Here is a 21442-nt window from a genome sequence, read left to right on the forward strand (position 1 = left end):
TTATGAGGGAACGGACACGTGAGGAAGGAGAAGAGGGAGAAAAAGAAGACGAGGGCTATGATTACAACAGCAGTGACGACGATGACGACGACGACGACGATAGCTATGACTATCCTTTGAATGGACAAAACCAACATCAACAATATTTTGATCCCACCAAACTCACTGCATCGATTCCGTTGTTACCCTTTGACAATCAAGTCGGTGGTCATGCCTCGTTTTTCCGATTTTCGAAACGAGCGATTTGCAAAGCTGTTTCTAAAAAAGAGCAGGAATTCTATGAGCACTTGGAAAGCCATTATCCACAGCTTCTTCCATTCACGCCGCAATACTTGGGTGTACTCAACGTAACATACAGTAATCCGATCGACGCTCTTCCTCATGTGGTTCTTGAAAAGAATAAGCACCTGTTACGCGACTGGCGCGCTTGTCACGAGGAACGTCGATTACGGAGGCGTCACTCATCAGCCTCATCGCGTCCATCGGCCTCCTCTCGTCGATTGCAAGAACAAGTATTGCGTGAAGTGTTTTCGCCGCAAGCACTAAAAGAACGATTGCGGCAAGTACACAACTGGCAACAGCAGCAACAGCAGCAGCAAGTAGAATGTTCGATATCACTACCGTTATCACATAGTCTCTCAGATTTGGACAATGTATCGCCACTTTCGCCAACAACAGCAGCGACGCCAACAGCGACAGCAGCAACACCACCCACTATCACAATTGATCGGGTAACAGTCAAGCCTAGACGACCTTCAATCATCCAATGCACTACATCAGCACCACTTACACCAAAGATGTCCGATAAAAAACCCAGACGGAACAGCAGGCAGTTGTCGCATAGCAGTAGTCTTCCCCCTCGCAACAGTAACGACGGTAACAAAACTGATGACGATGATGATGTGATTTTCCAAATGGACGATGTAGGCCAGTCGTTGCCGATGGATACAAGGAGCGATACCGAACTCATAATCGATCATCTTGAAAAGGATAATCAAGAGGAGTCAGTACCGCCGTCTCCAGAGCCTCGGCCCCTTGCAGCATCCAACGGCTGGGAAAAGCGCGAGACACCGACGAATCCCTGGTCGCTGCAGGTGTACAATCGGGACATGCAAAAGATGCGACACCATCTAAGCGAGCCGACGGTGAAGCAGTATATCCTGATAGAAGACCTGACCGATGGTGTCAAATATCCGTGCGTGCTTGATTTGAAAATGGGCACACGGCAGTACGGTGTTCACGCAACCCCGGAAAAAATGAAAAGCCAGACGCTCAAGTGCGCTCGGTCAACAAGCCAGGCACTGGGTGTTCGCGTATGCGGAATGCAGGCAGGTCTCCCTTTTCTTTTTTGTTTCGATCTTAGCATTGGTGAAAGAGGTGTTGATGGGTTTTTGAGAGGTAAAAATCATTGACAGAAAAAGAGCATATATTTCCACACAAACGGTAACAGGTGTACAAGACCAACTTCGCCGAGTTCCTGTTTCAGGACAAATATTATGGCCGCAAACTGGATCCTTTAAAGTTCAGGACCACGCTGGGCGAATATCTTGATAACGGGCATGGCTGCCAGATACATCATATACCCATCATATTACGAAAACTAAGGCGACTGGCAGGCATCATCCGTTCGCTAGAGGACTATAGATTTTATGCATCATCTTTGCTCATGATATACGATGGCGATCCATCCAGTTCCAAGAGAATTGATGTTCGTATCATCGATTTTGCTCGATGCGTTACGCAGGAAGATGTTCGCCAGCACCGCGATGAATTTCCTTTTCCGCCTCGACACAGAGGACCCGATTATGGATATCTCCTTGGCCTTAAAAGCCTAGCAGCCTGTTTCGAGTGGATATACCAGAAGCATGGAGGAGATATTGGTGATTTAGATACCAAGGACGATCATGTGTTTGATGATATAGGAACTGACGAAAGTCGCAACGTCCATACATCAGCATTCGGTCGAGACCTGTAAAGCCCAGAGCTGTGCTCTACGCCACATCCCCACCCGCCCATCTTTACTTTTCCTTTCCACTATCTTTTAATTCCCCCCTTCATATTAAGGAACACCCTTTCTCTTGTACAAAGTTACACTAATCTTCCAATCTTTGTAATCATCCCGCTATATTTGCCAAGTAGAGGAAAGCAATTCTTTGTTGAATCATGAAATACATGTTGCATAGAAGTAATCGAGAGGGTGTGCGTGTGTGTCTGTTTTAATATGTTATTTACATTTCGTTAGAGTAGCCAATGACCTTGGTGAGCTGTTCGAATTTGATATTCTCACGGACCACCACGGTCTTTGCTTCGTTATCCTCGTTGATGGGAATCGATACGGTGTTACCATTCAATTGCCACTGGTGCTTTTCGCAAAACTGCTTGAACGCATCACCCGTCAAAGCAAAGTATGACTCAAGAACTGAGGTAGCGATCGTCTGATAAGACATGCTGACAACGAGAGCAATCACTTGACGAATGGTATCTTCGAATCCAACAATATCCTTGATCAATGCTTTATCGTTCTCCAACGTCTTCCAAAACTCGGCGTATCGCGACTGTTCGAGCAACTGTTGCAAGTGTGTCAATCGTTTCACCTCATCGACTTCCTAGTAATCACACGCACACACAGTCCAGACAGAACTTCAATTGTAAGCTACTCTCTTTTTCACATAAATCCTTGCTTTCGTTGTTGACGTTTTTGCGTTTTTGTAATATGAAACTTTACCACGTAGTCCGTCAAAAGGTACATGCATAAATTGTAGTCGGGTTTGGGAATAGCGGTCAAGGATTGGGCAAGAATGTTCACAATGACATGGACCTTGCTAAGCTGTGGGTTTAGTTGATATCTTTTGAAGTTTCGTTAGTACAAAAATATCAACTAATTTTCAGGGGGGAAGGACTAGATGCACGCGAGGTTCATGTACTCACAATTTAAGCAAGGCAAGATTGGCCGTTAAATCGTATTCACCGTTCTTGCATTGTTCAGCCAAATACTCCTCCAAAACTACAGCATTGTCTGGATTGTAGCGCTCGACGCCATCAATCATGGTCTGAATAGTTTGCGGTCGCTCGACGGAGGCTGCCATTCTTTGATCACTTGGAGGAAACGTGAAGAAAGAAGGTTATAAATGGGTGGCTTTGAAGGGAATTCAAAATGGAGCGGGCCTTTGACAGGTTGGGAATTTTAACATTTTAGCTTCCTTTAGTTGAAAAGATATCGACATCGGCTCTTTTCTGTGAGGAACACCGTTTAGATCTGCAGTATGGACTTACGGATTTCTGGGCAAAAGAGGTTGTACTTACAGGAATTATTTAGCTATATAATCTGCTAGTAAAGATTGATAAGTTAGTCTTACTCCCATAGTTATAAAAGCAGGCGTCCAAAGGCAAATTATCTAAGCGTTGCCTTTTGCTGGTTCATCTTTAAGGTTCTTATGTGCCGCAAAAGTATAAGTTTTTCTTCATTAAGTATAATAAAGTCTTAAACCACGCTGCGTTTCGGCAATCCGGCAACCTATCGCTTGCTGCGCTCGCTTGTTTAGTGCTAAAATGCCACTTGGGATACTTACTAAACCCTAACAACGGAATTGACCTAAGCCCGAGACATTACTAATGATTTATCATGTATCAGCATAAGAAGGATTTAGTAGTGGAAAAGAAAATGCTGTTGATGGGATAAATAGGCATGGCAAAGAGAAAGTACAAGAGACATAGGTTATCATATAACGTAGGATGCGAAACGGAAACTGAGGGAGACAAAAGGAAGACTAATTATACGTAAGTGGGGAATATCTTTGGGGATTGGCTTTTTAATGGATCCTGCAGCTGCAGAATACGACGTTGTAGTTGTCTTCGATATATCAGCCTTTTCAAGTCGACTACAAGAAGAACTTTAAACCAATTCGCCTAGCATAAAATGGTCGCTTTCCTGGCATAGTTTTGATCGAAAGGAGTTTCTCTAGAATTTTCGCCTCAACTCCGTGTATTCAGTCGCTTTTTCCCGCTTGAGCTTGCGCGGCGTTTGTTTTCGTCTTCTTATATCAAGGTGTATGTCGCCCGTTACGGCACACTCCATCAGTGGCATTGAGAATGGCTAACTTCGGATAGTTAGAGTGGTCTAACGGCTGACTTTGATTGAACGCTATAGGAGGAGAAAGTGAAGAGCGATTTGGACAAAAATACGTTGGATCGAAAATTTTTGTGAATGCATAAGTGATAGCGTCTCTTTAATTTACTTACCACGATTAGTTTATTAGATCGCTTTATCACACATAGCGTTTGTCAGCTTCTTTTCTTCTTTGCGAAAGAAATTAATCGTCGTTTCAGAAATTCTGGCTGCAATCTTTATTTGTTTATTCGAGTCTATGTCTATTAAAAGCATAACAAAGTAATTGTTGAGTATGTGGTTTATTACGTACTTTCTCGGTACAGATTCTAGATTTTTAAAGTGCGGAAATCAATGACGAGAACCTTGAAAAGTATTCGGCACGGTCTAATTGTTTGTGATATTTTATACCTTGGATTGATTCAAATCAATTCGTCGTTCTCTGTTTATGCATGAACACGAATCTTCCTTTTGGTACCATATGCCATATCGCTAAAGAAGTAGCAACTGCCACATATATACCGTGTGTCGATTATTATAGTCAGCAGGTGCCTTGCGACGTCTTCCTTTGGAAGTTTTTGGGATGCTTGCTGCTTTTTTTTTGGTGGTGCAATTGATATCGCCAACACACTTGGCTCCAGCAACCTTGCTTTTCGTTGCGATACATTGGTCACTGACAGGTTCTAGTTTCTCGACTATACATAATCACAGAATATGAAGGTGACCTTCCCAATTACGTTATGCCATTTCGTAGTTTGGTAAGTTTGTCAACATTGTTTAAAAGACCTACGATTGTTACATAACTGGCTATCGTTGTGTGTCGATCGCAAAATTGGTCATGGAACACGCCGCCATAGTGTAGTAGCTTGCATACTTTCGCTGTGCAATCTATGCCAAGTCTAGCGCTTTGACCCTTTGCAAAACAAGCACCTGGATCAATCGGTCATCATAGACATATATAAGTTAGTGTGGCTAATTCAAAGTCGTAGGGAGATCATAAAGCGATCCATGCAGCCAAGGCAGTACCATCGAGACTTTTTTGTCATTGCAGCTACCGCATTTTTGCTTCAATGCTATTGTCGTTAACCGTCGTCGCTGTCTTCTGTTGACTTGATATACCGTGTTGACTTTGATCCACGCATGGAAGAGGATTGACTCAGCTTATTGACTTGTTGTGTGTTTAATATTACGTCAGATTGTTTTATATGTGTATCGGCGAATAGGCCGACAATAAGCAAATTGTAAGATGTAGGTAGCTGATGACCGTTCATTTGCAGTACTATAGTAACCCAATTCAACTAATAGACAGACTGTGGGGTATCCACAAGAAGGGTCTTAATAGGATATATTTTATATTATCTTCACTCCTGTGTCGTAACTCTTCTACTACTGTAAGTTTTTTACAATCGGCTACAATAATAGTATATATGTGAGAATAAGGAAGAAAACTAATTACTGTTGCTGCTGCCTTCAGAGTTTATGCTAAATATATTTATTGCCTTATTGCTGTAGCTAGCTTTATTTATAAAAGCTACTGTAGCACTGTAGCTGGTATAAATATGGAACTTAAAACTTTATGGATATTAGCTGCTAGTTTTTTCTCACAACTCACAACTTTGTTAAAAACCAAAAATTAAGGAGATGAAGAACGACATTCACATAAAACCATCTAAGACTATAGTCTACCCATTATTAATTCGAACAGGTAAATAGTGAGTGAATTCACTTTATATTAATGACTTGCAGTATCCAAGCTTTTTCAACTTGGAGACATTCGTAATTATTATTCTTTAGAAGCAGCAAGTACTGCATAATATATTTTTCCAGTCCATCGGTGTGACACCTTTGTGGTCCGACACCGGCTAAATAATCGGGAAATCGGTTATGTTATTTTGCCGGCGCCGTTTTTTTAAGCAAAACCGATATATTAGTGTTTCAAATAACCTTTCTAAAAAAGGCGCGATGGTGTAGTTGGTTATCACATCTGCTTCACACGCAGGAGGTCCGCGGTTCGAGCCCGCGTCGCGTCACTTCAAAGTCTGGAAGACGTTGGAGTTGGACATTTTTTTAAATTCAATCTTCTTTTTTCTAATGCTTCGTTGTTGGTCTCTGTTAGGGTCACCAGCAGCAGCAATTTCTCTTTATAACCTAGCTGGTGGGATTTCATGTTATTTGGTATAGGTTTTTAAATTTGGAGAAAGCGAGAGACTAACAAAGGCGTTCTCCACCAGAAAAAAAGGAGCGAGAAAGGCTAATAAAACAATGGAACGTTTGCAGTAAACTTGTGGAAAAGTATATATTTAATGGGTAATCAAAAGAAGGCAAAAACCCTCCATGGATATATTGTACCAGGATCTGTCAAATTATTTGCAGCCTGTGTTTCTTTCCCGCTTTTCCTATTGCTTCAGCACGGCAGCTGGCCGATTACAATCAAACGATGTTAAAGAGTCAGGGACAGCGAACTCTTCTACAAACTACAACGCGATCTACGACTAATCGAGTACTGCCGAATCTGTCACATAAAGCGGCACTGAACGGTCGCTCGGTTCATGTAACTGCAGTTGCGTCAAACAAGGCGCGTCGTCTGGGTAACTCACGCAATGCTCAACAATCAATCGGTGGCATCTTTGAACCGTTTCTCGAATCAACAAGCAAGCAGTAAGCTTCGCAACTTGCGGTAGCCTAAATGCATTTGTAGATTGAAAACAAAAGGCTCATTGTGTGCATTGCTCAACGTGCCTAGATTGGATAATAACAAGATCTCAAATGAAACGTTTGAAAGTCTTCCTGCGAAGATTAAGGTGGAAGGTATGCTTTCTCTTTGTTATGCTTGAATAAAATCTGTTACCAACTGTCCTTTTTTTGCTCTAGACGTCCTTCCACAAGATAGCGAGTTGCAGATGCTTTTAGAGAACAAGCAAATAAGTCTATCAATAGAAAAACAAAAGGCTGCAGTGGATCATATACTTAAGCAGCTTCAAAATGATGAACCAGTTGATAGCGGCCAGTTATTAAGAAGTATGGACTGTAAAAATGAGAAAAACCCCATCAAGACTAGAGAAGAAAAATTCCAAGCTCATCTTTTATTTTCATTTAGTTGCAGACAACGAGACTTCCGAGTTAGCAGCGCTAGCCAACATTATCATCCGAACATCAACTTATGGCGCACCGATTGCACTGGAACTTTACCGAGCTGCAAAGGATAATGGTGATGATCGGGGAGCATTCAGTTTTGCGAGCATGGTTTATCGAGGCTACCGTGGTGTACCGAAAGATGAAGATACTGGTATCAAATTGTTTTCCGAACTGGCACGGAAGGGGCATCCACACGCACAAATGAATCTAGCATCCATTTTGATGCGTACACAGCCAGATCAAATCCCGGCCGCTATAAAGCTATATGAACTAGCTGCTAAAGGAGGTATTGACAATGCCCTAGTCGAACTTGGTAGAATGTATCGAATCGGTTATGGTGTGAATCAGGATCACAAGAAGGCCATGGATTATTTCCAACGGGGCGCACAGCAAGGTAATGCTCGATGTATGTTCATGCTTGGCGTATATTATTCATCGAGTCAAGTCATCAAGGAGGATCAGATAAAGGCATTTAAGCATTTTCAAAAAGCAGCCATGCGAGGTAATTACAATCTCATATCCTACAACTGTATTCCCCCAGCACCCCATTATTAAACGCTATTTTGATTAGGTATGCCGGAAGCACAGTATAATGTTGGGCTTCGCTTTTTAAAAGGACATGGTGTTGAAACAAACCTTTTCAATGCTGCTGAATTCTTTAAAATGGCAGCCTTACAAGGATTTCAGCTGGCTCAAGCAAATTTGGCAGCAATGTATATGGAGGGCCATGGTGTAAAGAGGGACTTGACACAAGCACAGCATTGGTTTCAAGAAGCTGCGAATAAAGGAGGGAGCATCGGTAAAGAAGCACAAAAAGCACTAGAGGGATTAGAAGGTAAACAAGCCGATGGTTCACGCTGTAGTATAATGTAATTGTATTTATTCCTTTGATTCAATATCGCTATCACAAAACGCAATCACAGAGTAGTTACTTGTCTGTAATTATCCTTTTATTATCAACTTCTGTTGCTGGTGTGTAAATGTGATTACATATAGAATTTTATAACTTCCTATTGCACATCGTCCCTGTCAGCGATACTGAAGGAGCAGCGTGACAATTTATTTATTTTTTTGGCACTCAAAAATAGCCCCAATATTTATACCTAACAAACCTTTTAAGATCCCCTTTGGAGGTGCTTTTATTACATGACTTAAGTGTTGATGATGGGATCTGCGAGATCCAGCTTTTACCTCTCTAGCACGCATCTTAATTCATGTAACACCTTATATAGTGCAGCGAAAATCTCATATATTGCCCCTGGATCAATAAATAATGTCCACGATACGATTTTACTGGTTATACTAAGCATGTATGGCACTTGATAAGCAAAGATGCTATGGACACATTTCATGATAAGTATTTCCAGGAAGGCAACATCTATCGCAATGTTTTGTATACAAGAGTACGCGTGGTTTTATTGCTATCACCCATACGCAGAGACGTATAATTGCACAGCTGTACTTTTAGCCTGGACGATTATTCAATGCTTTCACGTATTGCGCTACATCTGACCTGGTGACAAAAAATTCACAGTTGAACGCGGTATGACAACGATTTTACGTCTATGCCCTGGCAGAACTTATTGAAGCGGACTATTCCTTGTTTTCTACATGTTAAATGCCAAGACCCCTGAGTTTTTTTTTGTTTTCCCATCTTTTTCTTTCCTTTGCTTGTATCCAACCACCATGAGCGTATCAATCGTTACCTGTATAATGGCCCGTCTAATAAAAGTGAGCGCAAAAAGCGATATACAATTCTGAAAATATTTCGGCGGGAAGAGCTGTATGCTCGCTAGGGTTAAATATCACATTTTTAGACTGCCATAATTACAGGAGGGCGTGCGGCATCGTCGCTCTCTGCGAAAAGCAAACAATTTTTCGCTCCAGAACGATGTGATACTCATAATCCGGCTTGTCCCAACGAGGAGCAAGTGTACATATAACGCAACAGCTGTATGGCCAGTAGATCGCGGGAATACTCTGTTTTGTTCTGTACCAGAAGGAAAGAGCCCGCAATACTACTCAAATTGTCAGCAAGTTGCACTGCCAATTCGACTCTCAAGAAGGGTAAGCTGGGAACATTATCAAAAATTGAATTGAACTCCCACAAACATCAGTTGTACCGCTCGACTGTATATTTACTGCTGCTAGTGGTAGACAGTGAAACTTCAGACTGCTCACACTACGCAAACAAACGGCCGATGTTATCCTGTTGTTATTAGAGTTCCACCGTGGCTATATGTATCATGAATTCTCAAATGGTCCTCTTAGTTTAACATTGAAATTTTTGAGTGGTAAGTCCTATGTATATCTTGTCATCCAATGGTGCCGAATCTTATTCATTTTTTTTTAATAAAACCGCATAGCATGGCCGTTTAGACATACGCGAAGTACCGGCCAAAGTTTTCTTAGCCACTAGGAATTACCGGAACCTTACCCGGTTTTGGACGGCGACGATGGTCTGAGCACGGAGAAAGGTTTAAACAGGTTTTTTTTTTGCGTCCTAACGTGTTTGTATGCTGTCATTGGTATTAACAACGCTGATATATAATTTCATGTCCTATATTGATGATAGTGACCGTCTAAATCCATGTCAACACAGTTACAAGGGTGAGAAACTTATGGATTCCTATATCCAGATGCCAAAACTAGCCATCATGAACCATACGGCAACCCAGCTCCGTCCTAACTAATCTTGATGATGTTATCACCCCCCAAGTTTTCCAATTTGGAAATCCCGATAAAATTTACCCGCATTCCGAAACAAAAGAGTGATCGACGAGCGCCACGTAGGCCCACCCGCTAGAAGCTTACTTTTCGACACCGCTGTGCTGCCCTGGTTTCCGCAGCATAAAAAATAAGGTTAGATTCCATGCTACGTACAAAAATTAGAGCTATACTTTTACCCATCTGAATGTAGTGCGAACAGGGTCAGTGAAACGTTACTGTTTTAGTAAATGTGTACTCAAGCTAAGCGACAGGCTAGGTAAGGTAGATGAGGATGTACAACCTAACGCCACCCTTATATGTTATCAATACACAAGACTCACGTACACACACACGGGCGCGCACGCACGAGAGCGCGCACTCGCAGCCGTACGCTGCTCTAGCGTACCGTTACGTACCACATGATGTACTTGGGAAATAATATTTACATGACGAAAGGCAGGGGTTATCAGGCTAATAGGAAGGTAAATATTGTTACGGATAAAAGTGAGGATCGTCGGCCAAGTGCTGAAGGTGAGTCGACCATGGGTGCCACCAATGACAAAGCTGTGGACATTATATCGGCGAACTTATCGAGCGGAATGAGGTACGGTTCAAAGGTCAGACGATTGAGTAAACTAGTGACGCTAATCTGATTAGTTTGATCTAGAAATTGAGAAGAAAAAGGATTGAGAAGGCTGGATTTTGGCGTGCAGACGAATGCATAAACAATGAAATAAAGGAAAATAAGGAAACTGTTAACGGTGTGTCGCTTGTGTTTGTATCTTCGGGTGAGTGCATTGATGTTGTGTTTGAGTTTTTGTTTGCTTATCCTCAATGTCAGCCAGCAAAATCCAAAAAGCCATGCATGGATACATGCTAAGAAAAGTTTTGCCCGATCCACGGCGGTTATTTCTCCTGTTTTTGTCAACCAGGTTAAATACTTACCGCAAGCAGATTTACCCATCTTTTCTTTTCTTCTTCTTTATCTCTCTCAATAACCGCTTCAGATCGCTCCCCCTTTTTTCTCCTCCTACAACTATAAACAAACGATGGCCCTTGCCGTAGATAAGCAAACCGAAGAAGTCCGGTTGATGCGTGAACTTCATGGTGATCTTGTTCTTGAAGAAAGCGGATTTTTCAAGAAGGTGGCCCAGAAGAACTCCAAACTTAACAAGAAAGTCGCCGAAAACTACTATAGCAATTGGTCGCAGAAGAAGGAGGCCGAATTGGCGGATAACCAGACCTTTGTTGATGGTCGACGGGAGCAGGCCCAAAACATGACAAATGCCTTTTATGATCTTGTCACAGATTTCTATGAATATGGTAAACGACTGTCATTCTCTTATATTATAAGCACTGCTGTGCGTTTGATATTGACTTTCCAAGACTGACAACAAGACCGACGGTTGTATAGGTTGGGGCCAATCGTTCCATTTTGCAAAGTTATATAAAGGTAAGGGAAAGGGAAACTAAAAAAAGATACATACAGGTAGCAGCCTGGTAGTATGCAGGATATATTATAAGGTTTGTGTTCTGTGATGCAGGAATCTAACGGAAAAGCATGACCCATCTATGATATTATGGTAACCTAGGAGACTCATTTGAGGAGAACATAAAGCGACACGAAGCATTTCTTGCTTTGAAGCTTGGTTTGAAGAAGGGCGAACGGGTTTTGGTACGTCTGTACATATAGGAGAAGGTTGGGGTGAGAACATAAAAGACAATGGTAGATGAATATTGAACTCGTGTGATTATATGCTTTGGCTTTGTTCAGGACGTTGGTTGCGGCGTAGGTAAGTTGTTACACGGTTAATCCAAATCAAGCGAGCAATAGTTCTAGTCTCTCACGCATTGCAACATCGTCTAGGTGGTCCTTTGCGTGAGATTGTGAAGTCATCCGGCTATGCACATGTTACAGGGATCAACAACAACGCATATCAAATCGAACGCTGCTTTGCGTATGCCGCCAAGTACGGCTTGAGCGACTACACGGATTTTATCAAGGGCGACTTTACAGAGATGCCCCTGGGAAACGAAACATTTGATGCCGTGTTTTCGGTTGAGGCAACGGTCCATGCTCCACGCCTCGAAATGGTTTATAGTGAAATCTACCGAGTGCTGAAGCCAGGAGGACGATTTGCATGCTACGAATGGTGCACGACGGGCAAGTACGATCCAAACGACGTTTCACATCGTCGTGTGATTCACGGTATCGAGGAGGGTAACTCTATTTCTAAGCTATACTCTACGGAGGAGTGTTTAGCGGCTGCAAAATCAGTGGGCTTCAAGGTTATCGAGGAAGGCGATGTTGCGCCGGTCGATGTTGCCACTGTACCGTGGTACTACACACTCAAGAAACCCGAGGGCCTTCGTGGGATGCTTCGATCTCCCTGGGGTCGATTCTACACAAACAGCCTGTTAACATTTTTGAACAAGTTCAGCGTGGTGCCGCCGGGTGTCTTGGAAACGTCACAACTCTTAAACAGTGCGGCAGAAATGCTCGTTGCTGGCGGCGAGATGGGTATTTTCACGCCAATGTACCTCTTTGTCGTCGAAAAGCCTTTGAACTAATAGCTTACCACCTTATCATCTATGTATACTCTATATATAATTTTTGGTTTAATATATAAAGCTCTTTTGTCATCTTGTAATATCACTGTGCTAAACAGACCGCCACAATTTGGAGCGTATGGGGAGAGGTTATCCCTCATGGTATATCTCTTTTTCGCGGCTTATCCATATCATTCGTGTCTATACACCACACGGGACCTTTTACGCCATGTCGGCTACACCGGCCGCGTTTTTTGTTTTTTTGCATCCGGATGGATATGCAGCCAGGAGAACAGTGATTAATCAGTTTCTCAGCACGCTAAAAAACAGGTTGCGCTGTTCGCAAACTACTTGTGTACTCTTCGGCACTCTCTCCTTCTTGGACTAGACCCGGCACCATCTTCTTCTTTTTAAAAAGACGTTGGCTTTTTCTTTGTCACACCTGATTATCAAACTTACAATTTAAAACATTTTTCCCGCGGAAACACGAGCTTTCCCGATATTTACTGATGGGGCGAAGGGGTTACGTACATAATTTGCTAACTCGATGGGTAAACGTATGTAAATAGGCGTTATTTTTGACATTTCTCAGGCACACACAAATAAATGAGAAGCCATCAGGTCGTATGTGCACCATTTTCGACTCAATTTATCAATGCGTGCGTTCCATGAGAGTCATGCATATTTTTGTGCTTACAAAAGTAACCGTGTAAGTCACCAGAGAAATCGATTTGCTTGTATGTTTTTCGTGAAAGACGCTGGTTGAATCGAGGAAAGTAGGGAAGTACATTCATTTTGCATCTTTGAATTCGAGCAGTTGATGGTTGAAAATTCTTTATACTGAGTTACTCCACGTTTAAAGATTTCGTAATCCAACAATCAGCGACGCAGCAAAAGAGCACTGATTATATGCGAGCTACTTATTGAAATGGCTGGTGCGCCTCTTATGGTAATCGATTACAAAATCAGGCGTCGAGGTTTGTGCACCGTCCACTACTCTCACGCTCAAGGTTGCATGAACGAGACAACATATGCGGATTGCTGAGTTGGACTGACATCATTCAAATATCGAATCCGTCGCCCTGGCCTGCTAGTAACACCGTCATTAGCGTAGAATGCCGATATGCTTTTTAGGCACAATTTACATTGTAATGCTTTGTTTTAGCCGATACTTATGAAACCATAGGCGTATCTAATAGCGGTAAAGATACTTTTCCACCTTTCTCCGAGGCTGTCTATACATGCAGCTTCAAGAAAAAATTGCTCAATTTTTATATAGTTATTATCAAAGAGTTTAACAATATCTCTGAGAAAGCTGAGAGTATACTTAAGCTACGAGAGATGTGTTGTCAGAAGTTTAGGTTAATTTGGGTCATGCAAAGATGCGTGTGTAGTACTCTCAATTACCTGAAGACTTAGAATGTAGTATGGGCCTCTATAAATATCTCCTTAACAATAAATGATTGACTTTTGAATCTGCTCTTTTTACTGCTATAGTCACCTTAGTATTGGTGCTGAGAAAGAGCATTCTATTACTGCTACAATTACTGACTATGCCTTCGTATAAGGTTTATTTTGAAAAGATTGCCATTCTTAAACGTATAATACACATGTGCAAGAAGTATGAAACTAATTGATTTTGCGACAGACGGTGGTTGGTTCACTACACACCGCTTGGTTTTTCAAGGAGTCAATTTATCAGCCGCTGTGGGGTAGTACACATTCCTTTTTTTTCTATAATTTTCTCTGCTCGATTAAGTTCAATGTCGTCAAACTGGAAGAACGTCAACAATTGGTACTTAAAATAACAAAATCTCTCTTTCAAATGAAAAGAAACCTTGTTTCTAACCTTTTGATATGTTAGGCACTGGTAAGTAATATTACTTCACCATTCGAGAAAAGAAGTTAGATTTGGCAATCCAACTTATTCGTTGTTTTTGCTGCGATGAAAAAAAAACAACAACAAAAGGGTCAACAAGAACTGCTTGAACTGGGCACAAAAATATTTTGCCGAACAGCTTGAAGGTCTCAAAACTGAGAAGGATGGTCACACGGTGTCGATTATCAAGTTGGACGATTGCTCCGGTGATGTTGATTTGAACATGAGAAAGGGCAAGATTATCACCATCTATGATGTGTCCCTGAAATTGAGTTTTCAAGGTAACGCAAAGTGTTTTTTTCTCTATCTTGTTGGAAATTGAATGTTTTTGTTACTAAGGAATTGCTTATGCTGATATTCTCATATAACAGGTGAGTTGGTTGATGGCACCGAAGTATCCGGCAGTATCACGATTCCCGAAGTTGCGCATGATTCTGAGGCGGATGATTATGTGGTAAGCTGACAATCGAGTCATTTGTATGCAAAGTCCCGTCAAAAGTGAGAGCGCAACATTGATAGGTATTACAATTTTATGACAGTTTGACATCACTATCAATGAGGATTCGTCCGCTAAGCAGCCCATTAAGCCTGTTATCCGAAAACAATTGCAACCACTGATATGCGAAAAGCTCGGAAATTTTGCTGATGACATGATTGCCAGTAAGGATCTTGTTTACAAGCGCATAGCGATTTCTCATCGCATTGTATAGGATGCGATCTCCTTTTTTTAATGCTAAACCTTTTTATTATTATCATTAGCTCACCGCAACGACGTCTACATTGATCCTTCCAAGCTGAACAACCCCGCAGCAACTGCTTAATTACTATCAGTTCCAAATCCCAATTCACAAACCACACCACCACGGTGTTTAGACATTATCTCATTCCAAGTTACTTAATCACATACAACATTAGTAGTAACAAAAATCTGCATCATCTTCTTTATTATTACACGCGCAAGTCGTTTTTTTTGTTTCAAATTCATCCTTGAAATACATGTGATCTATATCACTTTCGTATCTTGATCCGTCGTTTTTTCGTCGCGATAGCACCAATACCATTTACACCAATGCTTCTTTCCAGATAAGGTACCTTGTTCCAAGGTTGCCGAGCGATTCCATTGCCATTGCCGTTGTGTTGATCCAGTAGAGTGGAGACAGGTAATGCAATGTTTCCTTTTACGATTGCCGTTACTTTCTTCAGCGTGGCAAGTGGTAAAGGCGTAACAATATGGAATGCATGGTTGGCTGGATCAATTGCTCGTATCACAGCTAAACCATAGCATTGAGTGCTGCCGGGTGCAGGTGGAGGGTTTTCTGAAGGACGAAAATAAATAGGAGGGATCTTTTGATAGGAGTAATCGGTTTGTAAGTGTCTTTTGTACAACATACAGTTACAGAGGGAAGAAAGAAACTTACGATCTGGTCGTTTGTGGATTCAGGTGCATTGGACTGTTGCCGGGATCGTTGTTCGTCTAGGGATGATCCAACCAGAGCAACGAGCGTCCCGTTCAATGCGTACAACATTTGGCTCTGAGGAACATCTTCGGTCAAGAACCAGACACCGTCCAGTAGACCCTTTCGCCAATCAAGAACCCACGGGAGTTTATCGACAATTCTTGCCTGAAAATTCCACCACGGTTGCCCAATATGTCCAACGTTATGTAAGTCTTGATGTAAATACGAGATCAAGGCGAGCTCTCGAGAACTCTGCGCAGAAAACTTGGGCGCCAGTGGATTAACCGCGCATTCTAAATAATGCATGGATGGCGACGGCCCTTGCTCAGGAGGAGGTGAAATAGCAACCGTGAAGGTCGGAGGCAAGTTCCTTGAAGCATCCATTTGCGAACTATGCATGACAAATACGTCTGTTGGTGCGGCCTGTTTAATAATGCTTATTAACAGATCGTATCCAAGGCCGCCAATCCATCCTTGTGTGTTGATGATAAGTGGAACGAGATCGGCATTATCGACATCGATCTGGTTGTCGTATTCTGTTTTGTATAGGTGTAAAAGGTGGCCGATTGAATCCAAATAATGACTTGGATTAATGGCCGGCGACAAGGCACCGATATAGTGGCTGTGAACGGGCGGAATATGCTGGTGTGTATAAGGTGGTCCCAAGACAGGTGATTCGATTATATGTAGTGACACCATCCCTGATGGCGTGAACTCGCTTTGTCCGACATCCGTTTCCAAATACGCGACCTTTTTGTGCCTGAGAAAACAGACATCTCGTGAGAAATGAGAAATAAAGAATTGCTCTCTAGATAGATCAGTAATCCCCTTCCTTACTTGTTCAGCAATGAGTTTGTTAGATATCGAGTGAATGTGGATTTGCCCATATCTTTGCTACCGCAAGTGATGCCTACGAACGGTGTTCGCCGTTCTGATTTTTCATATAAAAAAATGTGTGTAAGCGTATGTTTATGTTCATATGTAGACAGTAGCATGCGAGTGCACTGACTTGGCATTTTCTTACCTTGTTCACTTTCTAATGCTTTATGTAAACAAGTTTCCCAGACAGGTGGTATAACCATGGCTTTTACGTCGGGAACTATTGAAAAAAGCTAAAATTGCCATTAATTTCCAAATACATATGCCTAGTTACGTCCACACATCGCACACATGCTCAGACAGAGATGGCCGAACTTACGGGTTGAAAGCCGGGTATACTATCCAAAGCCGTCATTGTCGGATGTTCGCTATTCATCCGTAGCTCAAAGATACCCCGTGGTACTTCGGCCAAATCTTCGATATCGTCCAAACCGCACCATAGCATGTCCATGACGAGAAATACACTTTCGAATGTCTGAGCATCCATGTCTTCCAGCGCAGTTTTAACTGCGTCGTCCATTGGCACGCAGAGCGTTGACTTTCGTTGGACAACATTGCTTCCGTCCACGGGTCGAATGTCGAGCAATGAGTGCGTTTTGGGCGAAAATGCAGGATAAAAGCCAATGTGATCTGTCGAGGAAGGTTGTAAAGTAAAGCCCAAGATAGATACAGCACCTGATAATGGTGCCAGCAACGCTTTGCCGGCAAATACAATTTTCTAATCCCAATTTTAGTACGCATTAAAGCTACTGGTTCGCCCACTTTTTTCTGTGCTTCATAATGATCCATCAATACCTCATTCTTTTGAAGGCCGACCATTAAGCATGTTTCGTCGACGTTCTTTAAAGTGAATTTTCGCATGTTGGCTTCTGAAGGTGTAAAAGCGGACACAAGGTTGCTGTCTGTCAATGCACTTTATTATAGTGATTAGTTGGTCTCTTTTCTTATCTCTCAATTCATAACCATACAAATACACACATATATAGGCATACATGCGTATGAGTAAGGCACAACATCAAATCTGACTCACATTCTAGGATCTCTTCTGCGAAATGGTTTGTAAGCAAACGATGATTCATCATTGATAGGACTTGTACTGCTGGGTAGTTGTTGTTTGTGGCCTTTTGACGAGTTCAAGGAGGTTGAAGTAGATTCGCGATCAGGCGCAGCTTCCGGCGGTGTAATCGCGTTACGAATAACTTGTGTTGTAGTTGTGGTAACGGTGGCGGTAGTGTCTGTTTTTTCGACTATGTCTGTCGTTGGTGTTGCTGTAGAAGAGGAGGAGGTAGAAGACAATGAAGCTACTGCTGCTGCTTTACGTGCGGCGATCGCGCTCATCGGGCTCGGTGATCCTGCCGGCCTCTTTTTGATACTGTTTGTTTGCACGTCTGGAATCGTTTGTTCAACAATGTTTATTTTTTCTGAATGGACATTGACTGATCTTAACTGCTTAGCGAGAGTTGCTGCTAGTTTTTGTTGTTTGCACGCGCAAGTAAGGTTGTTAGAAATAGGACAATTGAGCTACGATCAAAGATTTCATTTCGTAGTTTTCTTGTGGTAAAACATTATACTATGTATACGTATGTACACGTATCAAAGAGTATTTAGCTTACTTATTGCCTGATTTTTTGCTTTTGAATCAGTTAAATCACTCTTGCCATTATTCGATCTTTTACGTTTGCCTGGCATAATCGACTTTTTTTTTATCTTTGTAAAAGTTGGTGTTACTGCAAAAATAGCCGCCGTTTTGTTGGCGTCTTACCGTGTCTCTCTCCGACTTCTCGTATGATGTGTAAACAGCCCTCTTCGACAACAAAGACTGCCGCGTGTAATGAACTGTGTAGTGGCACGTTGTCTCAATGGCAAAGCTTAACGCTGATTTGATATGCTGTAGTATATACCCAGAGCAGAAGAGTCTATGTAGAACCGAACCAGTGCTATATTATGAAAGATTAACAGGCAAGTGGTGTCACGCAAGCAATGGGAAAAATCCAATAACGGTAGTTTAATGCACTAATAATAGAAGAGGAAAAGTTTAACTTATAATAAGATTCGACGAAAAATGAGAAAACTGTATTAATAATACTGGATATATGTTGCTGCTGATTCAACATCCCTCTCTCGGAAAGTAATAATTAGGGAGAAAATAAGAAAAAGAACAAAATCGAAAATTCAAAAGGAAAAAGAAGAATTGGAAAGGACAAGTCGGGAGGGTTTAACCAAATGCTGGCACAGATCTACACAAACAAAACACGGACGGAGAAGAGGAGAGAGAAATATCAATGACTATGCCCTGGTGAATGAATCTTTAGAAAAGGAACAAGGAAAATAAAGCAAAAGGAAACAATCTTCTCGTTTCTTAACTTACTTGTTGGATTGGGCAGGGCTTCCAATGGTGGTAGGACTGACACCCAAAGCTGGGCTGTTGGGCAAAGTTTCTTGAGGACTGGTAGCAGCTGAAGATTGAGTGCCTGTACTGGAGCCAGAAGGATGTGTAGATTCCTTGATAGCCAAAAGCTGCTTGGCGCGGAAAGCTTCGTAGTGGATCTGGGCCGTGGTTTCAATCAGATCCTGCAGGTGTGTGCGCGTCAAAAAGTTGCGCAAGTAAATGAACTCGCAATGTTCCTCGTTTTCAACTATTTCAGAATGAGTAGAATGAGCGTATCAGACATTTGGATTTTTACAGCCCTTAACATCCAGCTATCTGTTTAATGAGTTGGCTGCTGAATGAAATATATATCTTTCTTACCATTGATTACACCGTATCGGTTCTTTCTTCCCCGAACTGGCTTGCCATCGATTGTAACATTACGCTCCGAGCCCACGATGGCAAAAGGAAGAAGTTCCTATTGATAGCGACAATGATAAGTCAGTCATGAACAATAGGTAATCTGTACACACAGTTAGTGGCAAATGGAAAACATACGCGAATGCTTTCATTCAATGCCTGTTCTTGCTCATCATCCTCATCGCTCTCATAAGGATACAGCTTGATGTTGTGGAATACAAGCTCGGCCTTGATCTAATACAATCCTTGTGGTAAGTAAAAAGGAAGCACAACGTATATCTCATAACAGATATTGTATCCTTTCATACCCTTTGCTTGAACGCGTGACGCTCCTCAATAGTGAGTGAATCAGATTTAGCAATCACAGGAACGACGTTGACAACCTCCGAAAGTTTCTTCAAAACGACGATATCGATCGGCTTGAGCCTAATATTTTTATATCAGGGTGTTCATAAGTGAATTGGGAGAAGGGTAGGAGTGCAGAGAACAAGTAGGCAAATACACTTACGCATGGCCTGTAGGAGTGATAAAGAACAAGCAGCAGTGAACTCTGCTATCTTGAATATAGCGATCTCGAGTAGCGGTGAGTTCTTTGCGCAAGTAAGCCGAGTGCTGGTCCTTGATGTATTTGATGATTGGCTCCCAGCTAATGGAGATGATGATGACGATTGGTAGAGCTTAGCATTGGGAATCAACTATTTCCAAAGTGTTGTAGCGGATATAGTAAGTCGTACATACCAGTTCTCGTTGTTCACTTGGTCTCCATACCCAGGGGTATCTACAATATTGAGTCTCAGACGCACCCCATTCTCCTCAATCACTGTGCAGCCAGCAAGCAGGAAGAAGCAAGCAGACAGTTAACGCAAAGCAACGGATAAGTTAAAAAATGCAGAACAGAGTAAGAATACACGGGATAAGGCAGAATGAACAGAGGCAATACTTGCAGTGAGAAACAGTCTGGATTTCAGTAGTTTGTCTTGGAGGTTCGTCCGACGCCAAACGTGCCTTGCTTTCAATCAAGTGCGAAGCAAATATGGTGTTGACCAAGGTGGACTTGCCCAAACCAGATTGACCTGAGTAACAGCAGTGATACGTGTATGTTGATCATCTTTCGTTAATAACGTAGGCTCTCGCAAATTCCTGGTATCTATGCTGTTTGATAGTATAGATCGATCAATGGAGCAAAGGAAGTCATACTGACCAACAACCATGACATTGAAATGGAAGCCTCTCTTCAAGAGCTTCTTTTCAATTTGCTGAGTGATGGTGTCGAAACCAACGTATCCTTCAAGTGATGTCTAAAGCAAGTTGAGAGGCTGTTATTTAGTCTGTATCCACCATCGGCCATTGTAGAACGAAGTATCAGGACCTACCGATGATGGTTCAACGATAAGCGATGTTGATGACATTGAAAGTGTGCAAAAATACGAAAATAGAGGGAAAAGAGAGAAAAGAGAGAGAGAGTGGAAAAAGAAAGAGCAAGTACGAAGGGAGAGCAGAGAGGAGGAGAGGGGGGGGAAGAAGAAACGGGTCAAGAGAAAAAGGGAAGCGCAACTAGGAAAGAAAAGGGACAAGCAAGGATCTAGGGCGCATGCGGGGTAAAAGACGAGTTGGAATGGGTGGAATTTGCCTCGACCAAAGAACTTTACGATGACAACGGTTGCTGTCGTTACCCGTCGCCTTGCTTGGTGACGACATTTAATTAGTACCCATTGCAGCTGACTCATTATAGTCTATATATCTCTTTTTCTACGACGTTATTCGCCGCAAAGATTGGCAAAGAAAAGAAAACGGACGTCCTTGTTCCTTCAACTCCCTGCATACGCCTTCTTCCCATGGTCGCCTTTTGGTCAAAGGGGGTAACAAAATAGAGTAAAAAAAGTGCGTACCTCCGATTCGCCTAGATTGTTGGCACCTGTTCCTCATGACTCAATTCCTAG

General features: G+C 42.2%; 7 protein-coding genes and 1 non-coding gene across 8 annotated transcripts; 5 read left to right on the top strand and 3 right to left on the bottom strand.

Moving 5' to 3' along the window:
* Positions 1-12: 12 nt before the first annotated feature.
* Positions 13-2173, top strand: BDB00DRAFT_840876 (uncharacterized protein). Its single transcript, XM_053124792.1, has 3 exons — positions 13-258; positions 357-1326; positions 1449-2173. Exons 1-3 carry the CDS (start codon positions 121-123, stop codon positions 1973-1975), a joined length of 1635 nt encoding a protein of 544 aa, XP_052976095.1. The 5' UTR covers positions 13-120; the 3' UTR covers positions 1976-2173.
* Positions 2174-3189, bottom strand: BDB00DRAFT_840879 (armadillo-type protein). Its single transcript, XM_053124793.1, has 3 exons — positions 2929-3189; positions 2726-2846; positions 2174-2606 (listed from the first exon to the last, which is right to left on the bottom strand). Exons 1-3 carry the CDS (start codon positions 3084-3086, stop codon positions 2229-2231), a joined length of 657 nt encoding a protein of 218 aa, XP_052976096.1. The 5' UTR covers positions 3087-3189; the 3' UTR covers positions 2174-2228.
* Positions 3190-6061: 2872 nt separating this feature from the next.
* On the top strand, positions 6062-6135 carry BDB00DRAFT_t90. Its single transcript has one exon. It is a non-coding gene; the product is annotated as a tRNA-Val (tRNA).
* An 840-nt stretch (positions 6136-6975) lies between these two features.
* BDB00DRAFT_919275 (uncharacterized protein) lies at positions 6976-8452 on the top strand. The gene is made up of 3 exons (XM_053128737.1): positions 6976-7123; positions 7203-7742; positions 7812-8452. The coding sequence occupies exons 1-3, from the start codon at positions 7006-7008 to the stop codon at positions 8111-8113; spliced, it is 960 nt and encodes a 319-aa protein (XP_052976097.1). The 5' UTR covers positions 6976-7005; the 3' UTR covers positions 8114-8452.
* Positions 8453-11040: 2588 nt separating this feature from the next.
* BDB00DRAFT_769848 (sterol 24-C-methyltransferase) lies at positions 11041-12520 on the top strand (the record flags this gene model as incomplete). The annotated part of the gene is made up of 5 exons (XM_053119840.1): positions 11041-11272; positions 11364-11402; positions 11542-11624; positions 11724-11742; positions 11817-12520. The coding sequence occupies 5 exons, from the start codon at positions 11041-11043 to the stop codon at positions 12518-12520; spliced, it is 1077 nt and encodes a 358-aa protein (XP_052976098.1).
* A 1716-nt stretch (positions 12521-14236) lies between these two features.
* Positions 14237-15311, top strand: BDB00DRAFT_840912 (activator of Hsp90 ATPase). Its single transcript, XM_053124794.1, has 5 exons — positions 14237-14299; positions 14468-14659; positions 14750-14832; positions 14918-15038; positions 15138-15311. The coding sequence occupies exons 1-5, from the start codon at positions 14263-14265 to the stop codon at positions 15197-15199; spliced, it is 495 nt and encodes a 164-aa protein (XP_052976099.1). The 5' UTR covers positions 14237-14262; the 3' UTR covers positions 15200-15311.
* On the bottom strand, positions 15312-18680 carry BDB00DRAFT_840921 (uncharacterized protein). The gene is made up of 9 exons (XM_053124795.1): positions 18477-18680; positions 18328-18421; positions 17745-18180; positions 17510-17627; positions 17034-17432; positions 16860-16947; positions 16673-16766; positions 15797-16595; positions 15312-15722 (listed from the first exon to the last, which is right to left on the bottom strand). Exons 2-9 carry the CDS (start codon positions 18401-18403, stop codon positions 15387-15389), a joined length of 2346 nt encoding a protein of 781 aa, XP_052976100.1. The 5' UTR covers positions 18404-18421; positions 18477-18680; the 3' UTR covers positions 15312-15386.
* Positions 18681-18685: 5 nt separating this feature from the next.
* BDB00DRAFT_840933 (Septin-domain-containing protein) lies at positions 18686-21023 on the bottom strand. Its single transcript, XM_053124796.1, has 10 exons — positions 20876-21023; positions 20704-20800; positions 20447-20575; positions 20241-20322; positions 20011-20148; positions 19811-19928; positions 19641-19736; positions 19464-19560; positions 19083-19350; positions 18686-18951 (listed from the first exon to the last, which is right to left on the bottom strand). Exons 1-10 carry the CDS (start codon positions 20909-20911, stop codon positions 18930-18932), a joined length of 1083 nt encoding a protein of 360 aa, XP_052976101.1. The 5' UTR covers positions 20912-21023; the 3' UTR covers positions 18686-18929.
* Between the last annotated feature and the right edge of the window lie 419 nt (positions 21024-21442).

Source organism: Zychaea mexicana, assembly GCF_025766255.1.
Source record: "Zychaea mexicana strain RSA 1403 chromosome Unknown BDB00scaffold_80, whole genome shotgun sequence".
NCBI classification, from domain to species: domain Eukaryota; kingdom Fungi; phylum Mucoromycota; class Mucoromycetes; order Mucorales; family Lichtheimiaceae; genus Zychaea; species Zychaea mexicana.